Source organism: Crassostrea angulata, chromosome 8, assembly GCF_025612915.1.
Source record: "Crassostrea angulata isolate pt1a10 chromosome 8, ASM2561291v2, whole genome shotgun sequence".
NCBI lineage: Eukaryota > Metazoa > Mollusca > Bivalvia > Ostreida > Ostreidae > Magallana > Magallana angulata.
The window spans coordinates 32,597,284-32,614,580 of NC_069118.1; the positions used below are offsets into that span (position 1 = coordinate 32,597,284).

At 33.2% G+C, this 17,297-nt stretch overlaps 1 protein-coding gene across 1 annotated transcript in view; it reads left to right on the forward strand.

Moving 5' to 3' along the window:
- LOC128158785 (THO complex subunit 7 homolog) overlaps positions 1–16,396 on the forward strand; it is an 18,365-nt gene extending 1,969 nt beyond the window's left edge. The window contains exons 3-8 of the mRNA XM_052821744.1: positions 2,707–2,834; positions 4,074–4,160; positions 4,919–4,976; positions 9,361–9,427; positions 9,800–9,869; positions 16,023–16,396. Of these exons, the coding sequence (XP_052677704.1) occupies positions 2,707–2,834; positions 4,074–4,160; positions 4,919–4,976; positions 9,361–9,427; positions 9,800–9,869; positions 16,023–16,072 (460 nt within the window). The 3' untranslated portion in view covers positions 16,073–16,396. The remainder of the gene's footprint in view (positions 1–2,706; positions 2,835–4,073; positions 4,161–4,918; positions 4,977–9,360; positions 9,428–9,799; positions 9,870–16,022) is intronic.
- Positions 16,397–17,297: the final 901 nt, after the last annotated feature.

The window sequence follows — 17,297 nt, forward strand, 5'->3', positions numbered from 1 at the left end:
CTTTTATTAGGTTTATCAACTTACTAATTTTGGCAAATTAGCTATCAAATGGTAGATGAAAAAAATACTGTTGAGATACTTTTAAAATTTACAGAAACCCCAGAGGAAATGTAAGAAGTAGGGCTGGGACGATACTGTTCCTAGCTGATTCGCTAAATATCACGATACATGAGATGCGATATGATACATATCACGATACATTGCAACTAAATGAAAACATGAATAAGGGTTAAAAATTTCTTCATTGACAATCTGTCGATGTATTATGGCATGTCCAAAGTTATTTTGATATATTTAAAATGAGCGTTGCACAATTTACAAATTACTTTAGTCTTGTATACACTACTTTTTCATAAACAAGTAATCCAAAAGTTTTCCACACTCCAGATTTAGCTTCCTAACAGTTTTGACAATTTTATGAGGTTTTCCGCCATCTTTATACTTTTATATTAGGCGCGCAGACTAAAAATAGCCGATATATGAAGCTCCGATATTTTTGGAAAATAAAAAAAAGTTTGCTTAGGTATCGTTGTATTAATGGTAAATGTATCGATCCAAATATCGTCAAAATAAATACCGTGATGCACCGGTGCATCGGTGGATCGTCCCATCCCTAGTAAGTAGACTCTAAATTTTAGTTGTTCTACTGTACATGTATGGACTTAGTTTGATGTCTAGGAAATTCCAATATCTTATTGTGGCGTTATGATTTTTTTTTTTAGTGGGGGGTATGTACCTCTTAGGGATGGGACGATCCACCGATGCACCGGTGCATCGCGGTATTTATTTTGACGACATTTGGATCGATACATTTACCATTAATACAACGTAACCTTACCGAACTTTTTTTATTTTTCAAAAATATCCGAGCTTCATATATCGGCTATTTTTAGACCGCGCGCCTAATATGAAAGTACAAAGATGGCGGAAAACCTCGTAAAGTTGTCAAAACTGTTAGGAAGCTAAATATGGAGTGTGGAAAACTTTTGGAGTACTTGTTTATGAAAAACTAGTGTACACGAGACTAAAGTAATTTGTAAATTGTGCAACGCTCATTATGAATATAACAAAATAACTTTGGACATGCGGTAATACATCGGCAGGTTGATTAAATTTTAAACTTTTATTCATGTTTTCATTTAATTGCAATGTATCGTGATATGTATCGTATCGCATCTCATGTATTGTGATATGTACCGAATCGGCTCAGTACAGTATCGTCCCAGCCCTAGTACCTCTAGATTTTATACTGTAGATTTGTTAACATGAGCAGAGTTAATATATTAAGAATACAGGGTCCATCTGCATTCAGTCAATTATTGTGTTGTCTTGATGACATTTGATGCAGTTCATCAATGGAAAACACATACCCCAGTAGTTGATTGATTATTTATATACCTGGTGAGGATTTAAAGGGGCATGGTCACGATTTTGGCCAAATTTTAGTTTTCTTTTTTTAGTATTTGCAATGCTTTAGGAATGCATTTCTAATGATCAAATGAAATTTGGGTGCCAGTCGTTGAGTTTAAAGCAAGATTTAGGGCTTACAATTCTTCGTCATGTAAACAAGGCTCGTGCCCTGATTTTGTTTACATAGATTCAATACACCAGTAAAAAATCTTTTTTAAGCTGGTTTGTCTATCTTTTTATTATATGATAATCATTTTAAGCATAAATAAACAGTTCCTAACGATAAATACATTCATTTTAGGTCTAAAACTGGAATTTTCACTTCAACATTCAAAACGTAAACAAACGTTTTGTTTACATAGCGAGGAATTGTAAGCTCTGTAACTCGCTTTTAACTCAACAAATGACACTAAAAGTTTGGTTGCCTCTTAAAAATGCCTTACTGAAGCATTGTAAACATTAAAATCAAAAAAAAAAATTTTGACCAAAATCGTGACCATGCCCCTTTAATAAACTGAGGATTTAATAAACTGTCAAAGTCAACTGAATGCTGTATTACAGATAACTAACATATTATTATCAGCATGTTTTGTTTTCTGTGGAAATTAATTAATACCTACATGTATTTAACAAGTTGGCATCAATTCCTTGTCTCAAGGCATGATACAATGTCTGTATAGCTATCCTCTATTGGATGATTGAGAGTCATCAATTTTGGCCATGGTTGCAAAAATGGCATGCATCTGATTAATGGCATTTTTTATTAAGTAATTTTCATAATTATGACTTGATTTTTGTGCCTGTCGAGACCTTTGATAATTTAGGCTCTTACTACATTTAATTGGTCTTTCCATTAGTCAATATTCTCATTGTCTGACTATAATATCTTTTTAATTCTATCAGAATTAGAACCACTTTAACAAGGCCTTGGACTTTCAGTAGGACATGACCTTCTATTTCTTGCATCAAAACAAGTTAAAAATGACGCTTGTTTCAAGTGAAATATACACTGATTGTGTAGTCGTAGCTTAAAAGCCAAGAAAATCTTGATGATTTCAAAGAGCCATGGCTGAGTTGCCTACAATTAAATAGACAGGCTACATCCCATTGCTGTTTGACACTACTACCCAAAGTCCAAGCTCTTGTTAAAATGGTTCTATCATGCTTATCTATCAGGGAAATCATCATATAGTGATTGAATTCAAGAATTCAGAAGACTTAGTCCAGATTCACTGTATGTAGACTTCAATGCTGTTCAACTGTAGTGCTTCATACTCAATCTTTTATTATTTCCAGTTCTCTCGGGTACGAGAGAATGATGGCTTCTCTAACACAGTGTGAGTACACCATGGAGAAATCCCTGCTGGTCCACAACATGAACACCAAGGAGCAGGAGAACTACAACAGACTCAGTCAAGATATCGGTAATTATAGACCAAGCTGTTAGTCTAGATATTGGTAATTATTGAACAAACTGTTAGTCTAGATATCAGTAATTATAGACCAAACTGTTGGTCAAGATATTGGTAATTATAGATCAAACTGTTAGTCTAGATATCGGTAATTATAGATCAAGCTGTTAGTCAAGATATCGGTAATTATAGACCAAACTGTTAGTCTAGATATCGGTAATTATAGACCAAACTGTTAGTCAAGATATCGGTAATTATAGACCAACCTGTTATTATAGATATTGGTAATTATAGACCAAACTGTTAGTCAAGATATCAGTAATTATAGACCAAACTGTTAGTCTAGATATCGGTAATTATAGACCAAACTGTTAGTCAAGATATCGGTAATTATAGACCAAACTGTTAGTCTAGATATCGGTAATTATAGACCAAACTGTTAGTCAAGATATCAGTAATTATAGACCAAACTGTTAGTCTAGATATCGGTTATTATAGACCAAACTGTTAGTCTAGATATCAGTAATTATAGACCAAACTGTTAGTGTAGATATCGGTAATTATAGACAGAACTGATAGTGTAGATATCTGTAATTATTGACCAAACCATTAATGAAGATATCGGTAATTATAGACCAAACTGTTGATATAGATATCCATAATTATTGACCAAACTGTTAGTGTAGATATCTGTAATTATTGACCAAACCGTTAGTGTAGATATCCATAATTATTGACCAAACTGATTATGTAGATATCTGTAATTATAGACAGAAGTTGAGAAGTAATTGTCAAGATATCAGTAATTATAGACCAAACTGTTAGTATAGATATCTGTAAATATTGACCAAACTGTAGTGTAGATATAGGTAATTATAGACAGAACTTTTAGACAATGAGTTTAGATATTTGTAATTATGGACAGAAGTAATTGTCAAGATATCAGAAATTATAGACCAAACTGTTAGTATAGATATCCGTAATTATTGACCAAACTGTTAGTGTAGATTTCTGTTATTATAGACTTAAGTGATAGTGGAGATGTCAGTGAATATGGTTGTTAAGATATCAGTGTTTAGACCAAACTGTTAGTCAAGATACATGTTTTGTTAATAATAGACCAAAAAGTCAGTCTAAATATTGGTAATTATAAAAACAACCATTATGTTAAAATATCTGTAACTATGGATTAAAGAATTAGTCAAGATATTGGTAATTTCATAGAGTACTTTTCTTTGATTTGATTTACAGAATCCAAAATCCAGGAAGCCACTGAGAAGATTTCAGAGTGTAAAAACGAATTGTCTCAGGCCAAACGAATCCGCAAAAATCGCCAAGGTAATGGGCTTGACAGTTTGTAGGTGGGAGAAATTAATTACCGACAGTGCTGGCAGATTTCAATTAATTTAAAAATAGATGGACTAGCATATATCATCAATAGATTCTGAAATTGACTGAATTAAACAAACTGAAGTGTTGATGAATGTTGATGAATTTTAGTAGATCACACCAATTTTGGAAATAAGCACAGGGGCCAAGCCCATTTTAACATTAATTTCAATGTAACCATAAATAACTTTATTTATGAAATTATGAAATTAATGTTAGAACGGGCTTGACCCCTGTGGAAATAAGATAAGAAAAACAATACTTGTACACAATTTGAACTGGAGGTTAGATTTAAATTTGGGAGAGTTTTTACAATAAAATCCAACTTTGTAATAAAAAAAAAGGACAAAATGGATGCCCCAAAATCAAAATTGATTGAGGTAGGGAATAACAGGGCTTGGATAAAGAAAAATGTTTTTGCTTTGGAACTAGGTATTTTTTTTGTCCCCCCGCCCTCCCTTCTTTATTGATAGGTAAGGGCCAACAGGGCCTAGCTTAAGAAAAATGTATGTGCTGTGGAACTGGGTTTCAAAGAGGTGAAAAAGGGGCAAATAGCTTCAGCTCGACTCATTTTGAAATTGTGATGTTGTTCACCTTCCACACTCATTGCCACAGAATGCCGGTATTTTCGTGTAGTGAATAAGTAACCCATAGGTTTGGTCGTATTTCGTACTGTATTTTAGTCTGTTGTGTCATCTTTTTTCCAGAGTATGATGCGTTGGCACGAGTAATTCAGCAGCATCCAGATAGACAAGAAACAACAAAGTAAGGTTCCTATAATCAATCTTCAAATACATGTAGTAATTTCAAATACTAAAAATTTTAAAGTATGTTTTTCTTGAAATTAAGGATCCTAGATACCCGTCACTTCTGCTTTTTAGCTCACCTGAGCTGAAAGCTCAAGTGAGCTATTCTGATCACATGTTGTCCGTCGTCCGTCTGTCCGTCCGTCTGTCCGTCTGTCCGTCTGTAAACTTTTTACATTTTGAACTTCTTCTCTAAAACCGCTTATCCAATTTCAACCAAATTTGGCACAAAGCATCCTTATGGGAGGGCGAATATAAATTGCAGAAATAAAAGTCCGATCTGTATTCAAAGCGGAGAAAACCTTGAAACTGTAGAAAAAGGGGGGTGCATTTCAAAAAATCTTCTTCTCAAGAACTACCGAGTTAATCTTAACGTAATTTAGCATAAATCATCCTTAGGGAAAGGAAAATATAAATTGCAAAAATTATAGGCGATTTCTGTTCCAAATTTGAGATAATTGCGAAAATACTTATAAAGAATGGCTCGTTATTCCATATATCGTAGACTGGCAATTCATTGCGATAGACTTGTCTTATGACAGGCATCGCCAGTCTACCGCATCTCGAAAACGAGGTTCTTTGTTTGAAGCTGGCAGTTTGTTGTGCAACAGTTCACGTGCGAATATAATCTATGAAACATGGAAATAACATTGGTGCCGATTATTGTGAAGTAAATTGAGGTTAAATATTTCAACGCGTTGTCATTTTCACTTGTGATGGTGGTTTTAGCTTGTTTTCATTTTTTCGTTTCATTTTGCTTTTTAACTTGGGAAAAAATCGCCTTGTATTTGGAACATAGACTTCGGTAAATGTTTACCTGCGAAAATGATAAAATCTGATGCATTAACAACGTACTAAAGTGCATTTCCCTCTGTTTTTATTGTTTATTAATTAATTTTCTAATTGTTCCAACAAGGATCAAACAAGTGTGTTGGTGTTAGTTTGTTCGGATTTTCGTTTCGTTTTCATTATTTACGCTTTTAAACCTGGAAACTATCGTCTACAGGTATTTCGTGATGTTTACGTATCAATTCAAACAGATACTTCGGTAAATCAAACAGTTAACTGTTTACCTGCGCAAATTAAGCAAAATCCAGGCACGTAGCATCGTTTTTGAAAGTGGGGGGGCCAGACCCATCCAAAAAATCTTGACAAGCAAAAAAAAAAAAAAAAAAAAAAAAAGAGGAAATAAAATGAAATTTAAAGTTTTCCAAAAATCTTCAAAATCCTAATCCGTGGGGGGGGGGGGGGGGGGACTCAACTATACTTCCAAAAAATTAATTCTTCCCTACCAAAAAAAAATTTCCTCCAAATCTTGAAATTCCTAATCCGGGGGGGGGGGGGGGGGGGGGGGGGGGTAAGTACCTTCAATTTGACTACTCATTTCCTTATTTTCATATCAATTTTTTACTAACTTCCAAAAAAGTGGGGGGGCCAACTCCATTATCATTCATTTTTTTATATGTAAATTTTAAAAAATTTGTTGCTGCGAGAAAAAGTGGGGGGGCCAGGCCCCCCCTGGCCCCCCCTGATGCTACGTGCCTGAAATCTGATGTAGGGGTACTGAAATACAATTCCTTCTATCGGTAATTCGGCATTTTCTTTTGCGTAATGGTAGATTAATGCTCGACATTTTCTCGAGTTTATTCAGTTTAAATAGAGTTTGATATCGCTGACGGAAATATGTAGGTATATACATGTATATATATATGATTCATTTCGAAAAAATAAATTGTGTTCTTTATTTGTTATAGTGCATGTTTCTTGTGTTTAACTGTTTACAATTTCTATTTACTAACCATATTTGAGTGTTAAGCTTCGAATTATAAGCAAGATACAAAGATTTGCTCACAATTCTATGTTTGTACACAGATCTTAAAAACTAAAGATTAAAAAAGTAAAAAATTTGTCAATATTTATTAAGAAAATGTTCAAAGTCTGTTCTTCCAGAAACCAACTTTAATAACTTAATTATTGTATTGTAAACTTAATCTTTTTAGCTCACCTGAGGGTGGGGCCACAATGGGGGGGGGGGGGGTCGAAGTTTTACATAGGAATATATACAGTATATCTTTAAAAATCTTCTTCTCAGAAACTAATCAGCCAGGAAAGCTGACACTTGTGTGGATGCATCCTCAGGTAGTGTAGATTCATAGTTATGAAAATCATGACCCCCTGGGGTAGGGTGGGGCCACAATGGGGGATCGAAGTTTTACATAGGAATATATACAGTATATCTTTAAAAATCTGCTTCTCAGAAACAAATCAGCCAGGAAAGCTGACACTTGTGTGGATGCATCCTCAGGTAGTGTAAATTCAAAGTTGTGAAAATTATGACCCCCGGGGGTAGGGTGGGGCCACAATGGGGGATCGAAGTTTAACATATGAATATATAGAGTAAATCTTTAAAAATTTTCTTCTCAGAAACTAATCAGCCGGTAAAGCTGAAACTTGTGTGGAAGCATCCTCAGGTATTGTAGATTCAAAGTTGTGAAAATAATAACCCCTGGGGGTAGGTTGGGGCCACAATGGGGGATCGAAGTTTAACATATGATTATATAGAATAAATCTTTAAAAATCTTCTTCTCAGAAACTAATCAGCCAGGAAAGCTGAAACTTGTGTGAAAGCATCCTCAGGTTGTGTAGATTCAAGGTTGTGAAAATCATGACCCCTGGGGGTAGGTTTGGGCCACAATGGGAGGTCGATGTTTTACATAGGAATAAACAGAGTAAATATTTAAAAATCTTCTTCTCAAAAACTAATCAGCCAGGAAAGCTGAAACTTGTGTGAAAGCATCCTCAGGTTGTGTAGATTCAAAGTTGTGAAAATCATGATCCTCAGGGGTAGGGTGGGGCCACAATGGGGGGTCAAAGTTTAACAAAGGAATATATAGGGTAAATCTTTAAAAATCTTCTCAAAAACTAATCAGCCAGATGATTCTTTATAATTATTAGACTTTGGCCCCAGGACAATTCTTTGGCCTCACGAGAAGGTTCAGAGTTTGATGTACGTCTATATCCGATATATAAACTATTGTTAAGGATCTTTTTGAGAACTGCAATACTCAACATATGATATGACTATAAAATCATCCTGTCAGAAAGGGGACTAATGATTATAAACATAAGAATATTCAGGGGAAAATGGATTTTATTTATACAGGATCTACATGTATTATTGTACATTGTCCAGATAGTTTGTATTATGACTCCATTAAGCTGATTTTATCATACCTATTGTTCCTCAGGTGAGCGATGTGGCCCATGGGCCTCTTGTTTATTATGTCAGTACGGTACAGTACTGTACGTCACAACATGGCAATTTTAACCCATTATGAAACAGCTTTTATCGTCAATATTTGGTGTCTATTTCTGTAGTGCAATGGGTATAGCTTCAATCTACTGAGTGACCTGCAGATCATGAGTCTGAATACTACAGGAATTTTTATTTTCATGAATGGGGTAAATTTTTAAAAGATGATTTTTACCCAAAATCAAGATTTTTTCTGCAAATTTTAAGTCGAACACATGCTAGAAATTCATATCTTTAAGTAATTTAGAAGTATGGGCTTGTATGCAGAACTTTTCCTTAAGGAATGGAGGACCAATAAGACAAAAATTCATTGCAAAATGCATTATGAGGAGTAAATTTGTACTGGTAACTAGTAGATAACATGTATTTTCATTTAAAAATTCTTTTTTTGGAATTTTCAAAAATCACTGGGTTGGTGGTGCAAAGACATGACTATCAGGATATTATTGAGAATAGATCCTGCACATAAATTGAAAATGCTGCTTTGTGTGTAACAAATGGCTGAATGATCTCAATCTACCTGGAGGTCACTATTATTATTTGTTATACTTTCATGTTAAATACTGAAATCTGATTGGTTTAGGTGTTACCAACACACTAAGCAACGGGTAACACTATATAAATAGTGCCTGTTTAGGAGTGTAACAGTTGAAATTGACACCCTGAGGAAACTACATGTATTGTCAACCGACACGAAGCGGAGGTTGACAGTGGTTTTCGAGGGGTGTCAATTTCAACTGTGATCCTCCCAAACAGGCACTATTTATTTTATCATACTGAATGTCTTAATTTTAGAGATTTTTTACTGCTTTTATATAGAAATGACGTGAATTCCACGGCAAACCGTACGCGCATATAACAATTCGTTGTGTTACTCATTGCTAAGTGTGTTGCTAATGCTGAGGGTAATAGAAGGGATTATCAACTGCGTCTTAACCAATCAGTATTTAACATGAAAGTATAATAATGGTAGATATATACAGTGTTGATAAAAGCCTCACATTTACAGACTGTTTTACGTGTTATATAGGCAGTTACAGGGATTAGACAAAGATGTATCCAGTCTGGAGGAACAGAAGAAATCCCTGGAACAGAAGGTAATTGATAAAATTAAGTAAATGTTGCTCAGGGTCTAATCGGGATGCTAAAATTCCATATTACCCTTTTATGATAAAAATTTACTATAATTATTTAAGTAATTCACAAGTAGCTTTTTGCTGGTATGTGTTTCAAAAACAAAATAATGTTTTACATACCTCCTCTTTAATGTAATACAGTCAAACTTCGTTATCTCAAACTAGATGGGACTTTAAAAACATAGATATTTGAGATAACGAGGGTAAAATACTTTAAAAAAAATTAGTGGTTGCGACTTACGATTATCCATTGTATTCGAGATATCAGTGTTCGAGATGTCGAAGTTCAACTGTACTTGTACTATGTAACTCGTTCTGTCATTCTTTTATCAGCTTGATCTAAGGAGAAAACAGTTCCATGTTCTGATTGCAGCCATCCACGAACTGGAGAGCATTCTAGAGGGTAAGATTTCAATTACTGAGAATTCTTAAAGAAACACAGTCACCAAGCATTAAGTATCCATTTTTCACAGACTTTAATTGCTTTTAAGTAATTTTTCTGACAGTTGTGAATTTTTGGGAGTTGATTTTAATCAACTCTCTTATGCAGTTACTTTGGCAAACCAAAAGTGAAACAGTGTTTGGACCTAAGCACAAATTATCACCGCTGACAAGACTTAGTTCTTGAAAATAATAGATAAATTCGATGTAATGAATGCTGAAGCATTGTTTTTCAAGGAAACTAATCAATAAACACTTTGAAAATAGTCAGATTTTATATAATACGAACAACTAAGATATTTTTATAGTCTCATGTATCCCTACGCCAGAGTTTAATATAGCCTCGTTCAACCAAACGCTCGGCTGTCTCCGTAAATCTCCGACAAGCAGAGAGGCTCTCTTGCTTGTTGGAGATTAACGGAGACAGGCGAGCGTCTGGTTGAACGAGATTAGAGTTCGATATCAATAGTGCTTGGTTCCATACAATTTTTAGAATTGCTTCGATTACTTATTCATAGTTTGAAATCTATCTTTAAATATGATTCATATGGGGTTTCTCGAAATTTTTGTCGGAAAAGTCTAAAATTCATATAATAAAAAAGTGCGTAATTCAAATACAGACTAGAAACTAATTGCCATGCAGGATAAGTTGATTTTAAAATAAATGATAATCAATAAAATCAACTCCCGTCAGTACTCCAGTACTTTGATATGTAATTACAACAAAAGTTTAGGCCTTAATTGAGATTGCATATTCTTGCAATATGATGGAATTTCAGAATAAAAGTACATTATGTACTCGCGTAAAATAAGGAATCTTAAGCATTCCCTGTATTTTCTCCCTCCTCTCACTTTAGAGGTATGTGATATGTATTGGTCTTTTTATATCCCCCTTTTGAAAAAAAAGGGCATTTTAGAAATAAACAGCATGTTAAAATGTTCACTAGGAATAGGAACTTGGTCGGTCGTGTGATCAATACCTGTGAAGCATGAGGGCTTCTCAAATGATTAGATAACATAGCAACCAAGTTCCTATCCCAGTGAACTTTTTAACTTTCAATTGATGTTTATTACTTATATTTGCATTTCAGAAAGGCAAATCGTTCAGAATTATATATGTAACTAATCGTATTCTTATGTTTACAATAATTCAAGTGTCTCAGGATAATAGGTTTATACAAGGAAACATATTTCCAAATGTAAATATATTGAATTGAACCTGTTGGTTGATATATCGATTGACCCTTTATGTCCCATCAACATTTTTGAGGACCCTTTTGCTTGATATCAAACTAAGTCTTGGTACGCTAGTAACCTCCCCCCCCCCCCCCCATGCCTCCTGTCTTCCCATTTGTATAAGCAAGCTCCCACCCCTACCACTCTCTGCACCCCGTTCCCTCAAATTTTAATACTGTCAAAATAGCGCCTGCATAAAGTGCATGTAATTTGTGGTTGTCAAACTTAAAAGAAAGTTCACAAGAATTACCTATCATGTCTAAATCAAAGTTGAATAATTGCCAATGCAGGAAGTTGTTGTATTGAGTAAAGAGGGAAGAAAATATGTATCTGGAGAAACATTGAAACAACTTATTTTTAAGTCTGACTTATATAATAGTGTATAAAAAATATACATTCATGTCAATTTCTTTCTCAATTTGAATTTTTTTAAACTGAGTTAAAAACAGTGAAACAGAATGAATTAAACCATAGTTTCAAGGGGCTAAATATAAATTTTTTTTTTTTTTTTTTTTTTTACTTTTTTTAAATTTTATAGTGAGGAATTTAATTACCAATTGGCAATGACTTTTTTCACCGTTTCATCTACAAATCTGAATATAAGAAGACACAACATTCAAATCATGAGAAATGTTTGGTGATGCTTTTATTTTTTCCACCATGCATGCGTTTTGCAATACCGACCTTAGCCTCGTTATCAGTACAATATGAATATTTATGACTATCTCATTATGAATGGAGTATAAAGTTGAAAATCAATTAGTCAAAAGACCTGAAGAAATCTGTGAAAATTGAGTATATACCTGGTATATTCTTATCTAATTAATTCTAATGAATCACAACTCATCCTAGAGAATTATTTCAAATGCATTTGCTATTTTAATAAATATAAATGAAGTACTGTATAAGCATTGAATGCTTATTAGTCCCCTACCGGTTTTCACCAGAGGGGACTATATATAGCTTTCCTCTGCGTCCGTCAGTCCGTCTGTCCGTCCGTCTGTCTGTCCCACTTCAGTTTTCTACACTTTTTTTCTTTATGTGTTTGAGGAATAATATGAAATTTGCTGAACAGCTTCAAAATGTCAAACTACAGATCAAGTTTACACTTTTGTAGCATCTGGTTGACATATTTCGAGAAAATTAATTTTTTATATTCCAATTTTTTAATGTTCGGGTTCGATATTCTGCATAACAGTGCATTGTTTTCACAATTTCTACAAACTGGTAGGGGACGTGTATTGCTTATGCAATACTCTCAGAATGCTTGTTTTTTTGGTATTTTCGGCCTATTATTAAAGTCAGAGGACAGACAATATGAAAAAAAGCATTCAGTGCTTATATTTATTTTGGTACATGATTGTATTTATTATAAAACTATTTAAATTTGTTAATAATGTAGTATTAAAGCCATTATTAACATGTATGCTTTTAGTCATGGATATGAATTATAGATGGTTCGGGAAAAGCCATAAAACATACCATGTAGTGCAATTCTGTGGCTTAATGTTTAGTACCAGAAACTTTGCTGGGAAAACTCTTTTTGAGATAGGAATGGATAGATATGATTTAATTAAAATTTGACATACCGGTATAAAATTTGTAGGTTCATGTACGTTGAATGTTTCATTAAACGAAACCATAATTTACCTATATCCAAATGAATGCTGGAGAAAACGTACCCAGGAGAAAACGTACCCAATTTATAGGGTACGTTTTCTCCAGGAGAAAACGTACCCTATGAAAATAATAAATAATGGTTTTCATGGATATTCTTAAATGAAACAAAATAAAATATACAATGAACATTTGTAGCATTTGTTGCTGTTGTTTTTAGATGCTTAGTCACGTACTTAAATTATTAAGACAATAATTTGTAACATACACATACACGAAGATGGCCTGAGCAGTTTAATTGGTCGACAATTAATACACCATAAACGAAACCGTTAAATAATTAGTTTTTATTGCAATCTCATTTGGAGAACTAAATGATGAGTATCTCATGAAGTCGATATCGCGTTATTTTTTTTTTTGCATTTTTGGAAATTTATCTATAAAACAAAGTTGCTTAATAAAACCAAGTTCACATGGAAACTACTACGAAATGTAACATTGAACAGTCAATTTGCTTCTGACGCCACTGACATGCTGCTCAGGTATTTAATTGATTATCACTATAATTAAAATCAGGGGATCTCGCATGGAGAAACTCAAATCGGTAAGGCTACCGATAAATGGATAATTAGAAGTCAGATAACACTTTATGACAGGTCATTATTAAATTCGTACTAAAATAAAAGTTGCTACAATTATTATAAAGATATTATTCATAAAATGAATATATTTCTATACATCTATGCATTGAAATATGCATTAAAGTAGCATTTGAAAATTATTTAATATGTCCAACCAAAATTATATAGTATTAAATTCATATATCTATAAAACTCTTACATTTCTGTATATTTATTATGCAAAATAGTATTTAAAACTATTAAGAAGTATAATTATGATTTTCATAGGGTACGTTTTCTCTTGGAGAAAACGTACCCGGGTACGTTTTCTCCTGGAGAAAACGTACCCTATAGATTGGGTACGTTTTCTCCTGGGTACGTTTTCTCTTGGGTACGTTTTCTCCTGATACCATCCAAACTTGTGATAGTATTTACTTATTCTTATATGTATGAATGAAAATATAAAATTAATGGGCAAGTTAAGGCAACTAATTAGTTTAAAACTGTATATTTAGAAAACACGAAAGAGTCAGATAAATAATAAAATCACTGCGTTATTTCCTAAAGAAAGATTAATTAGGGCCCCGCAAGGATTTGCGGGTGCCCTATAGTAATCACTCTGTCCGTCTGTCCTTCTGTCCGTCCGTCTGTCACTCTTCCGTCCACAAATTTCGTTTTTTTTTCTAATAACTTTTTTTATGGTTGCTCAATCAAGTTCAAATTTGGTATGGTAGTTCAGTAGGCAGAAATACATATTTTGATGCTAAGTTTGGTTCTCTATGTCTTCTGGTTTGGAGCTGGGGTGGTGAAGTAGATGCCTAACTATGCATAAGGATGAATGGGCAAAGAGAGATAACTGCTAAGAATGAATGGGCAAAGAGAGATAACTGCTGAGAATGTTACCATTGTATACATGGAAGGCTGTGCAATATTTGTCCTTTGGGATTTATTAACCTTCCACAGTAAGAAAATCCTAAGCTTTATTTTTATCTGTCACATTGAGATTAATTACTGCACTGCCTGTGTCTGCAAATGAACTTTGTTTTGAAGTTAAGGTCAATTTTGAATGATGTGTAGTATTGTGTACATTCTTTGAAATATGGATTTAAAATATGATATTCATATTTTATTTTCGTTAAAATACCGTACACAATGATTTATGATAATTTTATTGAATTCTAAAATCAAGATATATATTAAGATATCCTTTTTCACTATTTTATTTTTTAATTATTTAATTTTTTTTTCTGCCTTATTAAATGCTGTTAATTTGAACAGGTAATCAGATAATTACCCCATTCTGTCATTTCTGAAAAAAAAAATCTTATTGTAAATTTAGAAGAAAAGGATGAGAGAGCAGAACAATTAATCCCCTGGGATTAATTATCTTGCCTGCTGCAGAAAATTTAGAGGCTTATCTCTATCTGTCATATGAAGATTAATGAACATCTTTGTCTGCACTGATGTTTGTTTTGAGGAAAATTAAACTCTCATTTCATGAGCTGCACCCTAATATTTTTACCCCTCAGTTTAAAGGATGGTATTTGATAAAGAATATATTTCATTCTAGTCCAAATACTTATAATCTGTAAAATAAAAAAAAATATATGAATTACAATAAATTAAAAAAAAAATATATTATTAGATATCAGTTTTTTTTCTTCTTTTTTTTTTTCTTTTTTAATGGATGTTTTGGTGTTGTTGTGGTTTTTAGTTGCTATATTTATATTAAAGGAAACTTAAGAATAGTACCTGAAAATGTTCCTTCTGTAAGCCCTGATTAAATTCAATAAATGGATGAGAGCAGGATAATTAATCCCCTGAGATTAATTATCTTGCCTGTTTCAGAAAATCTAAGGTCTGTCTTTATCTGTTATATGTATTACCGTACACATGTGTCTGCAAGTGATGTTTGTTTGAAGTTGAGGCAAAGCCTAGGTATCATTGCATTGGTATCAATTCTTTGTTTTTTTTAACAAATTTTATTTCATCCCATGTTAACCCCCTTTATCCCGTGGATATGACTCATTGGATATTTTTTTGATATCCCACAGTTGTGACTTTACAATGGGATTTGCATAGGCATAATGAAGTAAAATAATGTGGAGTTTAATAAACAGTGTAAACATTGATTGTGGTGTATAAAACATGGGATAAATAGAATCTCATATGATTTGTAGTACAATATGATTTTTATCCAACTTTTGTGTTTTATCCCCTTACTAAGGCTCAAGAAAAAAACACTTAATTGTTGGATGAAAATCATATCCAACTACAAATCACGAGATCCTATACATTCCAGTTCTTTACATCTTCTGCCGGGCATTTATTTTTCATCATTGTTAATATAAAGAGGATGGAATTCAAAGTTTTTTTCACTTCTCTATATTAATTGTCATAGCGATGCCCTTCCTGACTGGTCAGTTTTCTAGTTTAATCAGAAATTAGACAAACACTTACTAGCTTCTGTATTTACCTTGCATTTCTTGTCAAAATGATCCATCAATGTTTGGAATTTTATTTGTTGACGAATAAAAATACATGTATATTCCAATACTAGTATGCCTGTATATCAAATTTAAAATGAAAGCAAGTTATTTGAAAATGCATACTATTTATTTCAATTTTTTGGGGTATTACAGAGGATGAGACCAAAGAGGGTGAAGGGACTGAGAAAATGGACACAAACTGAAATGACTTGAGATGTTGACAGTTCATTTTTATTCATGGCAGCATTTCTAAATCCTATGTACTAGGCCAAGTGCTTGTGTTCTTACTTGATACTGTGAGAGGAGAAAAATGGAAGGACAGAGCAGTAGTTATATCAAAAACATGGGACATGGAGCGTCATTGTAACAGTTCTAGTTTTTGAGACCCATATTTCATTATAGTAGAAAATATCTCATCAATGCATTTTTTATATAGACTTTTATGATTTTTTTCTTTAAGAATATTTTTTTAATGTCATATTTAAATGATTGTTGAAAGTATTAAACTTCAAACTACTGTACATGTATGACTTGGGAATTGTTATTTTTTTGTTGTTTAAAACTTTGGTGCAGTGCAACCAGGATACTGTGGTTGCATTAATGTTCAAGGGTAACAATTTTCGTAGATAAAGTGAAAATCACAGTTTCAAGGATACGTAAAGGACTAAGTGCGGTTTTATGCAATTTTTGCCCCCCAAAATCAAAGTTTTAGAAAGAGCTTTAAAATAAGGTGAAAGATAGTTAAAATCATATTGGAAACTAGAGGTTCTGTGAGCAAGCTCACAATTGATACCCCCCGCTAAGAAAAAATCATAACTCATGTATTTTTTCTATTATAGAAAATATTGGATGAATCTATTTCATCGTCCATTTTCTATAAATAACAACTGCTCTATTTTTTTAAAACTGTTAATGCTTATATGAGTACACTAACCAATTTCTATTCTTTAAATTCCATTTTAGTTCAAGTTAACTGTTAATGCATGAGGACATTTGCATCCTTATGTTAACAAACATGACTCGAAATTCCACATGTCGAGCAGCCACTTAATATAAACATTTTGAATTATTGGTCTACTGAGCCCGATTTTTTTTTTAACAATGACCTTGAACTTCCTCAATTGACCTTTGGTCAAGGTCATGACACACTCTCAGGTTATAAGCATTCTAGATGTGAATTAAGAACTTCCAATATTTGTCCATTAGAAAGATATGGACTGGACACGAGTTTTACACTTTTATGCAAGTAGCCTTGGCCTTGCTCAAATGACTTTGGGTCAAGGTCATGACAAACCCTTAGCTCATAAGCAATCTTTGTGTGAACTGAGAACTTCCAATGTTTCTCCATAAGAACGATATGGACCGGACACGAATTTTGCACTTTTTTCTGCCATTGACCTTGACCTACCAAATGACCTTGGGTCAAGG